At 33.5% G+C, this 14,132-nt stretch overlaps 1 protein-coding gene across 8 annotated transcripts in view; it reads right to left on the reverse strand.

Moving 5' to 3' along the window:
- LOC143222987 (ral GTPase-activating protein subunit beta) overlaps positions 1-14,132 on the reverse strand; it is a 152,004-nt gene that overhangs the window by 33,538 nt on the left and 104,334 nt on the right. For all 8 annotated transcript variants that reach the window (XM_076450310.1, XM_076450312.1, XM_076450305.1 and 5 more), the window contains 2 exons: positions 8,055-8,244; positions 1,390-1,478 (listed from right to left, as the gene is read on the reverse strand). In XM_076450310.1, the coding sequence (XP_076306425.1) occupies positions 1,390-1,478; positions 8,055-8,244 (279 nt within the window). The remainder of the gene's footprint in view (positions 1-1,389; positions 1,479-8,054; positions 8,245-14,132) is intronic.

Raw genomic sequence — 14,132 nt, forward strand, 5'->3', positions numbered from 1 at the left:
CAGATTGGCTCATTCTTTTTGTTTCGTTTACAATGTCATCTGTTTTTTATCTCTTTATAACATTGGTCAGCTGTGGACTTTAGAGACATCATGATCAGCCAGCAAACAGATATAACAAGATCCTACCTGTACTATAACAATATCCTACAAGTAAATATACATCATCTACAAGAGTATAAAGAAAGAAGAATAACTGAGTTGCTAAAAACTTAATGCTTCCTGAACCATGTGTTACTGCCTGACAAGATAGAAACCTAATAACCAAACATTTTTCAAACTCCTATATTACAATAGAAAATATAAAGTATATAATATACCCTCATGTCACATAAGATGGGAATTCATGCCTAAATATAAGCAAGTTCAGACAAAGCCCAAACTATATTTTAAAAGGTAATATGTCAGATACAGTATAAACTAACATACAGAATGATGTTTTTGCTAATTTTAACCAAAAGTTTGTTTTAACTAAAATAAAACATTTCACAACAAAAATATAAAAATTTCTGAAGTAAAAAAAACACACATAGCTACAAACCATATAAAGAAAAACTACTTTATATGTAGAGCAGACACATATGTTTTGACCTAAAAATTTCATGCCATTTACCATAAACATTGCATACATGAATTCAAGAAATAATTTTTCATTATTTCTATTATTCTCATTATTAAATTTATATTTTGGCAATTATGATATTGTTTGTCAGAAACTTAAAATGAAGTTAAATATTCAACAATATAATTTTTTTTGTACAAATTTTTATTCAGTTGTCATTAAAAATAAAGAACATAATCCCATGCTTGCTAAAAAGCTTCACAAAATAGCAAAATAAGTTTTAACGAAAAATTCTTATACATTATGTAAAATGTTTACATGAACAGGTAAAATTTGTGGCTCTTATTGTAACTAGACCATAAGTTAATTTATTTATACAGGTCAAAAATATTACACCTCAAATACTTAAGCACTGTTTTAACACTTTTTTTCATATAATCCCAATAATAAGTAGCATTCACAGAATTTATCACAAAAGATAATTCATGCACCTTATTTTTTCTAATTTAAAATTACAGTACTTTCTGGACCATACTGTTTAAAGAATGTTTTTTTTAAATGTTGTAACACATAACTTTTTTTTTCTGTGTGGTTCATTTGACCATTTTTAATTAAAAAAACAAAAATGTATCAGCTTTTAAGTGTACATGTGTGTGTGTGTGTGTGTGTGTGTTTGGGAGAGAGATGAGTAAGCACAACATTTATATAAGCAAAGAGAATACTAGATTGAAACTTTAGGAGTTTTGGATCTTTCAAAATTCCAAGTCAGTTGTCATATTTTAACAATATAAAAGTATATAATAAGAAGGTAATAACAAGAAATATCAAACCTTATGTTTTGGCAAATGTCGTAGCTGTAAGGTCCATGCATGTCTTCCAAAGGGCCCACGAATTAGACTTATAACTGCAGGCTCTGGATCTGAAACCAAAGAAAATTACAATGATTCTATAATAACCTGTGCTTCAATCCATACCACTGATAATGTGTCTGTACTTGTTGAGTATTCTACACAACTGTAATTAACTCTTTTCATACTTATAATTAACCAAAACTTCTAACTGTCAAATATTTTATACAAAACAAAAACCATTAGATGGAGAGTTAATAATATTTCTAGTTATCAAAGTAAGTAAGGTGTTGAATTACCCCAAACTACACATACTGCACCACACAATTATAAATAAACTGGTCTTTTTTCTTTATTTTATCAAATTTCACACAAATCTTCTAAAGAACTCACTGCAATATCTTTCCCTACTTTTAAGGTGATAGACTTAAGGGAAGGCAGCTAGTCAATACAATCTACCTGTAATTCTTGGGCTACTCTTTACTAATTAATAGTGGAACTGACCAGCACATATAATGCTTCCAGGGCTGAAATGACAAGCATGTTCAATGATGAAATTCAAATACACAAGTAGATGATGCAATCATATGTGATGGTTATACTACTATAAACCAGCAGAAATGCCATCCGATGCACAGTTTTTTTGCTAGTAATTACTAACTATAGTATTCATTGAAAAAAAAAGAAGAAAAATTCAACATCTTCTTAAAAAAGGATTCTTATGATAAGTATTGCATGGAAAATAATTTTGGATTGTGCTTATATAAACTGTAATATTTTTATATATTAAAAGTGATACCCTTTCATTGAAGAAAAACACACCATTTTTAAGACCTCCATTTTTTTAAAACTACATTTACAAATTACATCAATACAGATATAACCAAACCCTCACAATTTATTATTACATACTCTCAGATGTTAATTATAATTTTTACTAGCATCTTATGAGTACATAATGTACTAACTTGTGAGCATCAATTCCATTGATTAACATTAGAAGAATAATCAATTAACCAAAATTAAATGTCCAATTATTCCAACTACTGAAGTAAATGAAACATGACCATCATGGTTTCTCATTATTATTTTTGATTCATTTACGTTTGTTCAGTTTCACCTATTAGTTATAACTCATAAAAATAACCAACTAACCAAAACTGAAGTTTTCAATAATTCCATTTTAGCTTTATAGCCTCATAAAGCCATATAAATCTATATACCATGAAATGGTTCACTTAGACAGCTGAATACTTACCTCTTACCAAAATATTTTTAAAACAATGAAAAACACATTATAGTAAACACAGAACACAATTACAGCTTCGTTTCAGGCCTTCAACTGTGAGTATTCTTTGCTTGGCACATAAATCCAACCATCATGTGTAAAGATAAATACTATGTAAGTAAGAACTTCTTGTGTTGCATATTGTTATAGATAGCTCAATTAATTTTAATTAATTTGGAAAAAATGTTATGCATCATTTTAAAAGAATGATCATATATCATTTAAAGGAAAACATTCTTATTGTTTTCATGTTAAAAATACAAAAGCTCACTGAGAACAAATACAATTAAAGTAATTGTATTATATATACTTAGTGTTGGTTAAAAAAACACTACTCTTGTTCTAGAATTATATAAATTATATTATGTTTAAACATTTTCCCTGTGATATGTGTTTGTATCTGTATATCTCAAATAATAGAACAAAAACAATAAATTCAAGTAAATTTAAAAATAATTAAAAGTAGGAGACAAAAATAAAAAAAAACATTCCACATTTTTATAACTACAAGTATTGTAACCTATAATATAAGTATTGTTAATCAACTGTATTAAGAGGTTTTTCATTTTGTGAATTGAAAGTGAGCAATTTCTTTTAAAGAAACAGTGATTGCATTCATGTTTTGAGCAAGATTGTTCTGGCTCCATAGGAAACACGAAAAAGGGAAAACATCTCTGAATGATCTTCACCTGCTGCTGGAAAACAAGCAAGTATGGTAATTTGTTTTTCAGTACACCTATTCTACACTTTCTTCAAGTCTGAATCTGTATGGTAAAATGTAAATGTACTGATCGTTTAAATATTGGCTCTTTCTAAACTTGTATCTGAATAAGCAATTTCTCATTTAAAAGTTATGTTATTCTAGCAATCATATATCCATGTCCAGACAGAAACAAATTGTTTATTACTGCTGCATGGACTCACTACATCCAAGTGTCAATTAGTTATGCTAATTACTATGTATATATATTTAGATCTCATCCCTGTATATGCTTGTTCAGAAGTTAATATTAATTCCCCTTCCCTACTACATCCAAAATCAGGATATTCATTAAGTGGCCAGGTAGTCATTAACCAGTGAGATTAACATTTCTGACTACTGATGCTAAATCTGGAGTCTTTAACTAAAGCCTGCATATCCTCAATTGAAATGTTCTGTGACATTCTATGTACCATATAAAATGCACTTCAGCTTTAGTGAGAGTACTGGTGTGACTATCTTGAAAATTTAGTAGCAAAGTTTTGATAATATGATGTGAAACAAATGAATGGGCAAACCTACCAGATGGTGACAGGTTGAAGCCAGTCTTTAATAGCTATGACATTTACATGGACCTAAGAAACTCCACTGCTCACAATATAACTGATAAATGTCAACTGCTTATGGATAAATGCACCCTTCCTAGTTTTAATTTTAAGCCTTTCACTTGCTTTCATTATATAATTCAAACTGTTAGTAACCAGAAGTTAAGTCTAAAGTACTGATCCAAGCAAATATTTTCCAGTGCATTTAGTCATTCATATGTTCACAAAAGTGGAAAAATATACAGTCATGTGAAAAGATCAGGACACCCTATGAAAGCCTGTGCATTTTTGTAACATTTTTGGATATATAGATATTTAATCTCAATTTTAACAATACTGAGAGATTATAGGAATATAACTAAACAGTCAAAACTGAAGAAAAGCCTTTTCAAGATCTTCTGTAAATGTCATGCTACAAAAATGCATATTTGAACCGAGGAAAAATTTAGGACACCCTATCCCCTAATAGCTAGTGTTACCCCCTTTGGCTGAAATAACTGCAGTGAGATGCTTCTTGTAGCCATTACCAGTCTCTGACATCAGTTTGAAGAAAGTTTGCCCCACTCCTCCATGCAGAATTCTTTCTGCTGTAAGATGTTTGAGGGGTTTCTTGCATGTACAGCCCATTTCAAGTCACCCCACAGCATCTCAATAGGATTAAGATCTGGGCTTTGACTCGGCCATTCCAGGACTCTCCATTTCTTAATTTTCAGCCAGTCCTTGGTAGATTTATTGGTATGTTTTGGGTCAAAGTTGTGTTGCAGGGTCCAGTTCTGCTTCAGCTTAAATTTTCTTACAGATGGTCTCACATGATCCTCAAGCACCCTCTGATACACAGTAGAATTCATGGTGGATTCTATGATTGTGAGCTGTCCAGGTCCTGCTGCAGCAAAGTGGCCCCAAACCATGACACTTCCACCTCCATACTTCACAGTTGGTATGAGGTTCTTTTCCTGGAATGCTGTATTTGGTTTATGCCAAATATGTCCTTTGTTTTGGTGTCCAAATAATTCAATTTTGGACTCATCTGTCCAAAGAGCATTATTCCAGAAGTCCTGGTCTTTGTCTACATTCTCTCTGGCAAACTTCAGTCTGGCCTTGATGTTCCTCTTAGAGAGCAAAGGTTTCCTCCTTGCACACCTCCCATACAAGATAAACTTGTGCAGTCTCTTTCTGATTGTAGAGGCATGCACTTTCACATCAACAGTAGCCAGAGCCTGCTGTAGGTCCCGTGATGACATGTTAGGGTGTTTGGAGACCTCTTTTAGCATCTTGCGGTCTACTCTTGGGGTGAACTTGCTCGGACGACCAGACCTAGGCATGTTGGCAGTTGCTTTGAAAGCCCTCCACTTGTTGACTATTTTCCGGACAGTGGAATGGCTGATTTCAAACTCTTTTGAGATCTTTTTAAATCCCTTACCAGACTCATAAGCTGCTACAATTTTCTTTCTGAAGGCCTCAGACAGCTCTTTTGCTCTCACCATGGTACTCACTCTCACTTCAACAGTCAGGAGCACACTAAACTAAATGTCTAAGGTTTCAATAGGGCAAGCCTCATTCACAATGCTGAGTAACCATCTTCTAATTACGTGCACCTGGTGTGATACACCTGTGTATGGGTTGAGCCATTTTATGTGGGTATAAATGTGGGGGTGTCCTAACGATTTCCTCAGTTAGAATATGCATTTTTGTCGGATTACATTTTACAGAAGATCTTGAAAAGTCTTTTCTTCAGGCTTAATTGTTTAGTTATATTATTTTAATCTATCAGTATTGTTACATATATATACAGACTTTCATAGGGTGTCCTAATGTTTTCACATGACTGTACATGTAAAAATGGCTGGTTTGGGTTGAGAAAATTTTTATGTAGAGGAGCAAACAATGTTTCGACCTTCAATGTTCACAAACCGAAGAAGGTCAAAAAGTTATTCGCTCTTCTACATAAAAATTTTCTCAATCCAAACCAGCTGTTTTTACATGTGCATTTTTCTCTACAAGTGGGTTTTCTCATCATCACTGATTAAAGAAGTGGAAAGATATTATACATTCACATGTCTAAAATTAACACAAAACCTTGCAATTCTCTCCTCAATTTTGACAATTACTACTGTAAATTGCCATGGCTATTATAAAAGCTGTATAAATCTATCCTTTAACATCCATTGTATTTTAATACTATTTAAAGTTTTGGTGTTCCATATAAGCTTGCATAGCTCTTTGTTTATTAGACATGTGCTGCCTGTATCTTTGTGGTGTTGAGCTACAATTGTTTAACCTAATCTGCTATATGGTCCCACAAATACATTATCATATTCAACCAACAAATCACTTAGCATCTAATGCTGTATTAAATCTAAACTGCTTGTATAACAATTAACTAGCAGCTTCAACTGCACTAGTAGTCACATATCTGTTCCTGAATAGAATGCCAATAATGTAACTGAGACAATACAAGTTTCAACTACCTCTTTTTATCATGCTGATAACAATAGAGCAACACAGGTACCATGCTACCTCTCAGATAGATTTCTGTGTGAGCTAATGCTCTCCACTTTCTGGATAATAAAGAGTGAGGAACAATCTTTATTCCATGGTACACCAGTCAAAACACTATAAACACTACAGTATGGGTTTAGAAGGTGTTTTCATTATTTCCTACATTTTCAAAAATATTACATCCCTGTCCTTGATTGCAGAATGAAGAAATACTATTAACAACTTGTTAACTAGCTGAAGAATAGTCCATGATCAAACTGACAGCATACCTCCAATCACGATAAAATAAGTACTGCCTCATGGCAAAGCAGCTTAGTTGATGGATATTTTATTCAGAAAATACCTTCAAATCTGTCTTGACTGATCTTGTATAATCTCATCATCAAAATAGTCTCCAGTCACCTACACCTTCTGTACACTGACATTAATCTTCAAGGAAGATTAATTCCTAAGTTCTTCATCCCAAGCCTGTGGCTGTAACAAGAATATGGTCAAGCACCATAACAATATTAGAAAATGTCCAACATTCAAGAGAGAGGACTTCTTTGAGACCCAACCTCTCTTTCCAACAGCTGTCTACCCTTAGCAATGGGCTCTTCCTCAAGTGTGTAAGTTCTCCTTCCTGTGAAAATGCTATTTTCTCATCTAAAGATGTTCCAGTTTACCCTATACAAGAGATTAGAATTGGACAGTGAGATACATGTTAAAAAAGCACTACACCCTGTGAGATGTGTTGCTCCTTCTCAGTGGTGTTCTTTATCAGACATAACAATTTATTCTCAAACTGTGATATGCACAGTTAAGGTCTCAAAACATTTCTAGGATAGTAGAGGAAATATATTTATTAAAACTTCATTTTTTCCTCACATAAACAATACAACTTGCATACATGTCAAAAATGGCAATTCCCATATCAAACTGGAATTTACATGCTTAATAAAATATTTGTTTTATTGCACAGTTTGCAGTGAATGTGGTCAACCTTATACAGATCATATCAAACTTAAGATCAGTTAAACCACATCAGACAAAACCAAAATATTTGGAAAACATTTTGACAGAATAGAACAACTGTTGAAAACTTCAAATATAGGAATGCTTCAGTACACTGCAATTATCAACACACAGCAGAAAGTGATTAGAAAAACAACTATTTATGAAATATCTGAAACAATTCCTAACTGCCGTTATTAAACACTATAGTAACAGTTATGACCTCTATACTGTTAAACATGCATTATTTTAGCATACTCCTGTTTTTACTTCTTCATTATTTTTACAAAGTTTGTAATTTTAACTGTAAAGGAATGGTTGCTCAAACCTTTAAATCATATACATACTGACATACTCCTAAAACTACCTTTCTCCTATCACTTGTGGGAATGTTTCACTCCTACTGAAGCAAAATTATTAAAATAAAATTAGAACAGGCTACTGGATCACTGAAAGTGATATTTCTCTGATTAATATATTTTATCAGTATGTTACTTCAATCAGGAACACACTGCCAAAATGCACCTGACTACCACTCAACTGAGAGTATTATTACACTTACCTCTACCATTCTCAGGATGTTGCTCCAACAAAGCAACAATATAGCAGTTTTCTACAACAAAGTAAGAGAAATGTTGAATAGCTTCTTCTTTTGTCAACTGTCCTTCCCAACTGGTACTCAGCTGCAAAATAGATTCTTCATCCAGGTGTGATGACAGGCTCTCAGCACCAGATGGAGGAGGAAAATTTCCCTGAAAGAAAAATCCTTAATATTTACTATAATTTATTAACTTTTTCCTACAGTACAAACTTTCTTTGCATTACTTTGTGTAACTGTTTAGAATTTTAATTGACAATAGTTTTCCTCTACAGGATGTTCATGAAAATTTTTGTTTTCTTAGAAAATGCCATGATTTTTTACTATATTCATATTTTAATGAATAAAAAATTACTGTAACAATATTTTTTTCATATTAAAAATGGCTAGTGTACTGAGTTTAGTAAGAAGTTTAATATATCCTTTACTCCATCGATAGATTCCTTTAATGCTTTTTAAGAAAATATTACAAACCCCATTATGACCCCTAATCTATGAGATGTTCCTAACAATACCTAATCTATCATATGTTCCAGAAGAAATGTAACCTGTAAGATGTTCCTGAAACATTCCCACAGTTTCTGCTTGCAAAACCTAATATGTTCCTGACATTTTCATTTTATGAAAATGATATTACAAACCCCATTATGACATTGGAACTCATCAATTGTACCCAGCCTAGTAAGTTTCTTGGCTTCACTTTCTGTAAATCTTTAATTAAATGTAGACATCAGCTTTCAGAAACCAATTTAAGCAAAATAAATCCATAGAAGTCCATGGGTACATAGTCAGTAAAGTCACCTTCATGTCACTGGCTTCAGTTTCCATGGCTCACAGAAACACTACTGTACAATTAGCATGTAAACTAATACTTTAACCTGAAGCAGATAAACACGTGATTTAGCACTTTATTCTTAGTAACCAGGCAATGTTGTTCTTGGCAGTGTATCTCTTAACCAATTATGTCCTTTAATTCAGGCAAAATAATTGTTTTACATGCAGTAACAGTGTGATTAAACATGGGATGCAGGTAGTGAAATAAATAGGGTGGAAGAATACTATGTCCTGATACTGTAGTAGAAAATTCTTGGGGAGAACAGTTCATACATATATTATAGAAAAACATGCTTTATTGGCAGTAGTACTACCAAAAATAAAGCATTGCCATGATCTTTTTGCACAGAATATTCTTGAAGAGCCAAATCTATACCCTTATCAGACATTACTTCAGTCCTGGGAGAAATGTCTTGATTCAACTATTACTACTGGATACAGTATGACCACCTGTACTTTGACAAAACTTACAATAGTGCAACATTTCTTGATGATGAGAAACCCACTTGAAATAAAAATGTATCTCAGAACAGCTGGTATGGGTATTAACACTTTTATTGATAAGAAGAGAACCATGTTTCAACCTTCCTAGGTTATCTTCAGGTTAAGAAGATGACTTAGGAAGGTCGAAAGGTTGCTTTCTTCTGATCAATAAAAGTTTAAATACCCATACAAGTTCTGAGATACAAGTGTGACATTTACCAAAAGATTGCATCATAATTTTAGGCTACTCTTGTAGTTGTGTTTGAATGTCACCCTTGCAATACATCCAAGGATTGAAACATGATTTTGTTTTGGTAGTAATGGGAATGAATGGTGGATCCACTGGGCAACACTTTGTCTTTAGTTTACCAAAAAAGTGTAAGGTAATGTTGACAAAAGCTAGAACACACAAACACCACTGTAAACATTGTGTTTATAAACTTTAATTAACCTAACTTCATAAAATATATTGAAATATTGGCATGGGAAACTTTTTGTTCATATTTTACACATGAAACACCTATAACTGTGCTCCAAAGGAAGTACACAAATAGTCTCTATATAATAATAATACATTTGCAGTGAAAATAAGTTGTGTGTGACAGAGAAAAGAAAAAGTCAAAAGTCTGCTAAAGGCAAAATTGTCATATATATGCAATGAAGATTAAATGTGTAGCCCTCTGAAGAATCAGTCTGCCTAAAGGGATTTGTCATTCATATGAATACTGATATATGTACAACATCACAATATTTGATACCATCACATTATTTTCAATCTTGAGTCCATTACATGTTAAATGGCTGTCAAATTTCTTTTTGTAAATATCTAAGAGGCACAGCTAATAATGGCACTGCATGATGGAATGTTGGATGTTTAAAAACATTCATTTTTCTGTTGAAAACAAGTTCCACTTTAATTTAAAAATGAGTTAAACACAAGACAACCTCTTGAAATTATTAAACATAAAATTGTATTTAATAAAGATCTAGAAATTGGTGCCATAAAAGTAAATTTTGGAAATCTGTTCTGTAGATGATGCTGTATAATATGCAAATTATAAATATACATTTGCTGGTATAAAACTAAAAAATGTAATTTCTTGAGTTTCTTCTGGTATCATGAAGATGATGGAATGTTTTTCATCAAAATGTGTTGAATTTTTAATAATGTGATTTTTAACTGTACCTTATACAATAAATCATTGAGTATTTCTAAACATCGAATGTTCTTACTTATTTTATGAAATAGATGCAGAAAAATGGTCACAGAATATATTCATCATTGTCCTGTTTCCACCTAGATATAATACTAGTGTGCTCACATATATAAACAGACATAAGTAGTAATACCAGCATGATTGGGCATATTGACATACACGAGAGTTTAGTCTGACAACTGCCACATAAACATTGCAATTCTGTTAAAAAGCTACACTAACACAAATTAGAAGCAAATAAGTTACCAGTAAAATAGTATTGCATGTTCCAGGATTTATTTTTACCAGTTAGATATACTCTTGAATTAGACTAACTGCGCTTATTGTGGTGATTTGTTGGCAATTATAATGGTACAAGTTTATGTTTACTGTTTTAAAATGCCCTGAGCATAATGCAACAATTAAGCTCTCCACTTAAGATAAAAAAAAACAAAATATGTATAAAGTTTACTGTAAATATTTATGGAGACATCATCTTAAAAACATATGAATACATATGGCCAATATTTTTAATGATGTGTTCAAAGCCCATTCAAGCATTCTCCCATTAACATAAGCTAATAAAAACAGGGCAAGTAGCCTCCCATATATTAAAGCAAATGAAAAAATATAATAACTTGGCAAGCCTAGTGCTTTAGAGCTGGGATTCATGGAATCTCACCTTTCACGATAGAATTTCATTATTTAATGAACTTGATTAATTAAAAGAAACTAAAAGTAAAATTAATTTGCACTATATTCTGAAGTCACTTAACTTCAGCAAACAGATCAGGGTGGTGGGGTCAGAAAAACATTTAATTAAGTGTTGGTGGTACCCTTTCTCTAACATAGTGGTTCTTAACCTGGGTTCAATCGAACCCCAGGGGTTTGGTGAGTCAGTCTCAGGGATTCGGTGGAGGTCAAGTCACACACACTGTGTGTGTGTGTCTGTTCCATTCACCCCACTCGTATGATTCGTGACGTCATGCTCCACTTGGCCATCATTGACTGCAGCTGATCATGTCACATCACTTGGCCTTAATATCTGTGCTGCAGGGAACTTCGTGCTCTTAGCAGTCGACTTGTGACTGTAGTAATCGTGCATCATTTGTGATTTTTCCTAATCTTTCAATCCCTTCATACTAACTATGTCAAGCAAAAACAGAAAATGGTCGGACGAATACGTACAATATGGATTCACGTGTATAATGGAACATGATGGGAGTCAGCGTCCTCAATGCATGATTTGCAATGCCAAGTTGAGCAATTCTATTCTAGCACTGGCAAAACTAAGACAATACTCCCTAAAGCTGCATGGAGATGGGAAATACAAGAACACAATGCTTGCTGAATTCAAGGTAAGGTTCGATGAAAAGGCTACTTTGCCTGTTCTCGGCTTTGTACCCATTGACAAACCCTCACAGCATTGTACGAGGTTTGTGTACTTGATTGCAAAGCAGTGCAAACCACACACCATTGGTGAAGCACTCGTAAAGCCAACTGCATTTAAAATCCCAAATATCATGCTGGAAAAAGCTGCTGAAAATAAGTTATCCCAAATTCCTCTTTCAAATGACACTATCAGCAGCAGAATAGATGACATTAGCAATGACATCTTGACTCAAGTAGTTGCAGATTTGATTTCAAGCCCAGCATAATTCAGCCTTGAACTCGATGAGACCACCGATGTTTCCAATCTAAGCCAGCTTGTTGTATTCATGTGGTATGTGAAGAACAACGAGATAAAAGATTTTTTATTTTGTAAGCCTCTTATAATAAAGACTAAGGCAGCCAATGTGAAGAAACTTGTGGATAACTTCTTCAGAGACAACTATCTTTTATGGGATATGATTTCTGCAGTTTGTTCAGACAGAGCCTCAGTTATGCTGGGACAAAACTCTGGTTTTGGTGCACTGGTGATAGCCGATGCACCACACATCATTGTAATGCACCGTGTTCTGCACAGGCATGAGTTGGCAACAAAAACATTGCCTTCAAAACTGACAGAAGTATTAAAAATTGTAGTGGAATGTGTGAACTTAATAGTGCCATGAAGCACCACATCTTCAAAGAACTGTGTAATGAAATGGACTCTGAATTTGAGGTACTTCTGTACCATTCTAACGTTTGGTGGTTATCCCAGGAAAAGGTGCTGAATCATGTTTTTGCCATGCGTGTGGAATTTGCCCTGTTTTTGCGAGAGCACCAACATTGTCATACAGATTGCTTTGAAAAATCTGAGTTTATTTTCATTTTGGCGTACATGGCCGATATCTTCAATGCTCTTAATCATCTCAATCAATGGATATAAGGCAGTGGAGTCAACATCATCGAAACGGAAGAAAACTTGAAGGCTTTTCAAAAAGCTACTGTTATGGAAACGATGAATAGAGAATGATAACTTTGCAAACTTTCCCCTGCTGGACAACTGTGTAAGTAAGATCGAAGATGTGTCTGAAGTTGGAGACATTTCTGTACCCGGGAACTGAAGAAAGCAATTGCCATGCACTTAGATGAACTCGCAAAGTCTTTCGATGGATACTTCCCCACCAAAGAGTTATATCTAGCATGGGTGAGACAGTCATTCACGTTTAGTGTTGCGACAGCAGATGTCAATGATGAATACCTCGACGAAATCATTGAACTTCAGCACAGCCAGGTTCAACAGCAACTTTTCAGAACAACAACGCTCTCAACATTTTGGTGTCACCAAATTGTATCATACCCTCATATTGCTAAGAAAGTCCTTGAGATACTCATACCCTTTGTTACAACGTATCTTTGCAAGCAATCCTTTTCAAGGATGGTAGACATAAAAATGAAGAATGGAACAGACTTTGTTGCACAAATGATATGAGAGTGGCACTTGCCAAGGTGAAGCCTCGCATTTCTGAGCTTGTCTCTGAAAAGCAACAGCAAAAGTCACATTGATTTGCAGTAAATATTCATTGAGTTATGTTTTTGTGTGAAATTCATGTTTTGTTGGTTTTGTTCTTTGAACACAGTGATATTGTATGCAACTAATGCATGGTTCATTTTGTGCACTAATAAAATATCTATTTATGTTTTGAATTTGAAAAAATCATATTTTATTTTTCCAATACGAAGGGTTCAGTGAATGCAAGTATGAAACTTCTGGGGTTCAGTATCTCCAACAAGGTTAAGAACCATTGCTCTTACACATTTTCAACACTTTGGATGACTGCCTTCAACCTTACTGCTGCTGTAACTGGGATGAAGTACAAAACATTCCACATCAAACATGTGTCCTTGGGCTTTGAGAATTATGTGTTCACCTACATTTCCCATTATTACTGCTGAAATAATATAACTCACTCAGAATATGTAGGTTAGTGTTAGGTATTTCTTGAAAATGTAAATTACTAAACTCATTTTAAAAGTGTTTCAAAGCACACAGTTACAGAGATACATATCGAAATTTCAAAATTGAGTTTGATATTAGGACAAACTGTGGGTATTCATATAGCTACAAACACTACATGTACAGTGAGGAGAACTGTATATTAAC

This window comes from Tachypleus tridentatus, chromosome 8 (assembly GCF_004210375.1).
Source record: "Tachypleus tridentatus isolate NWPU-2018 chromosome 8, ASM421037v1, whole genome shotgun sequence".
Taxonomy (NCBI): domain Eukaryota; kingdom Metazoa; phylum Arthropoda; class Merostomata; order Xiphosura; family Limulidae; genus Tachypleus; species Tachypleus tridentatus.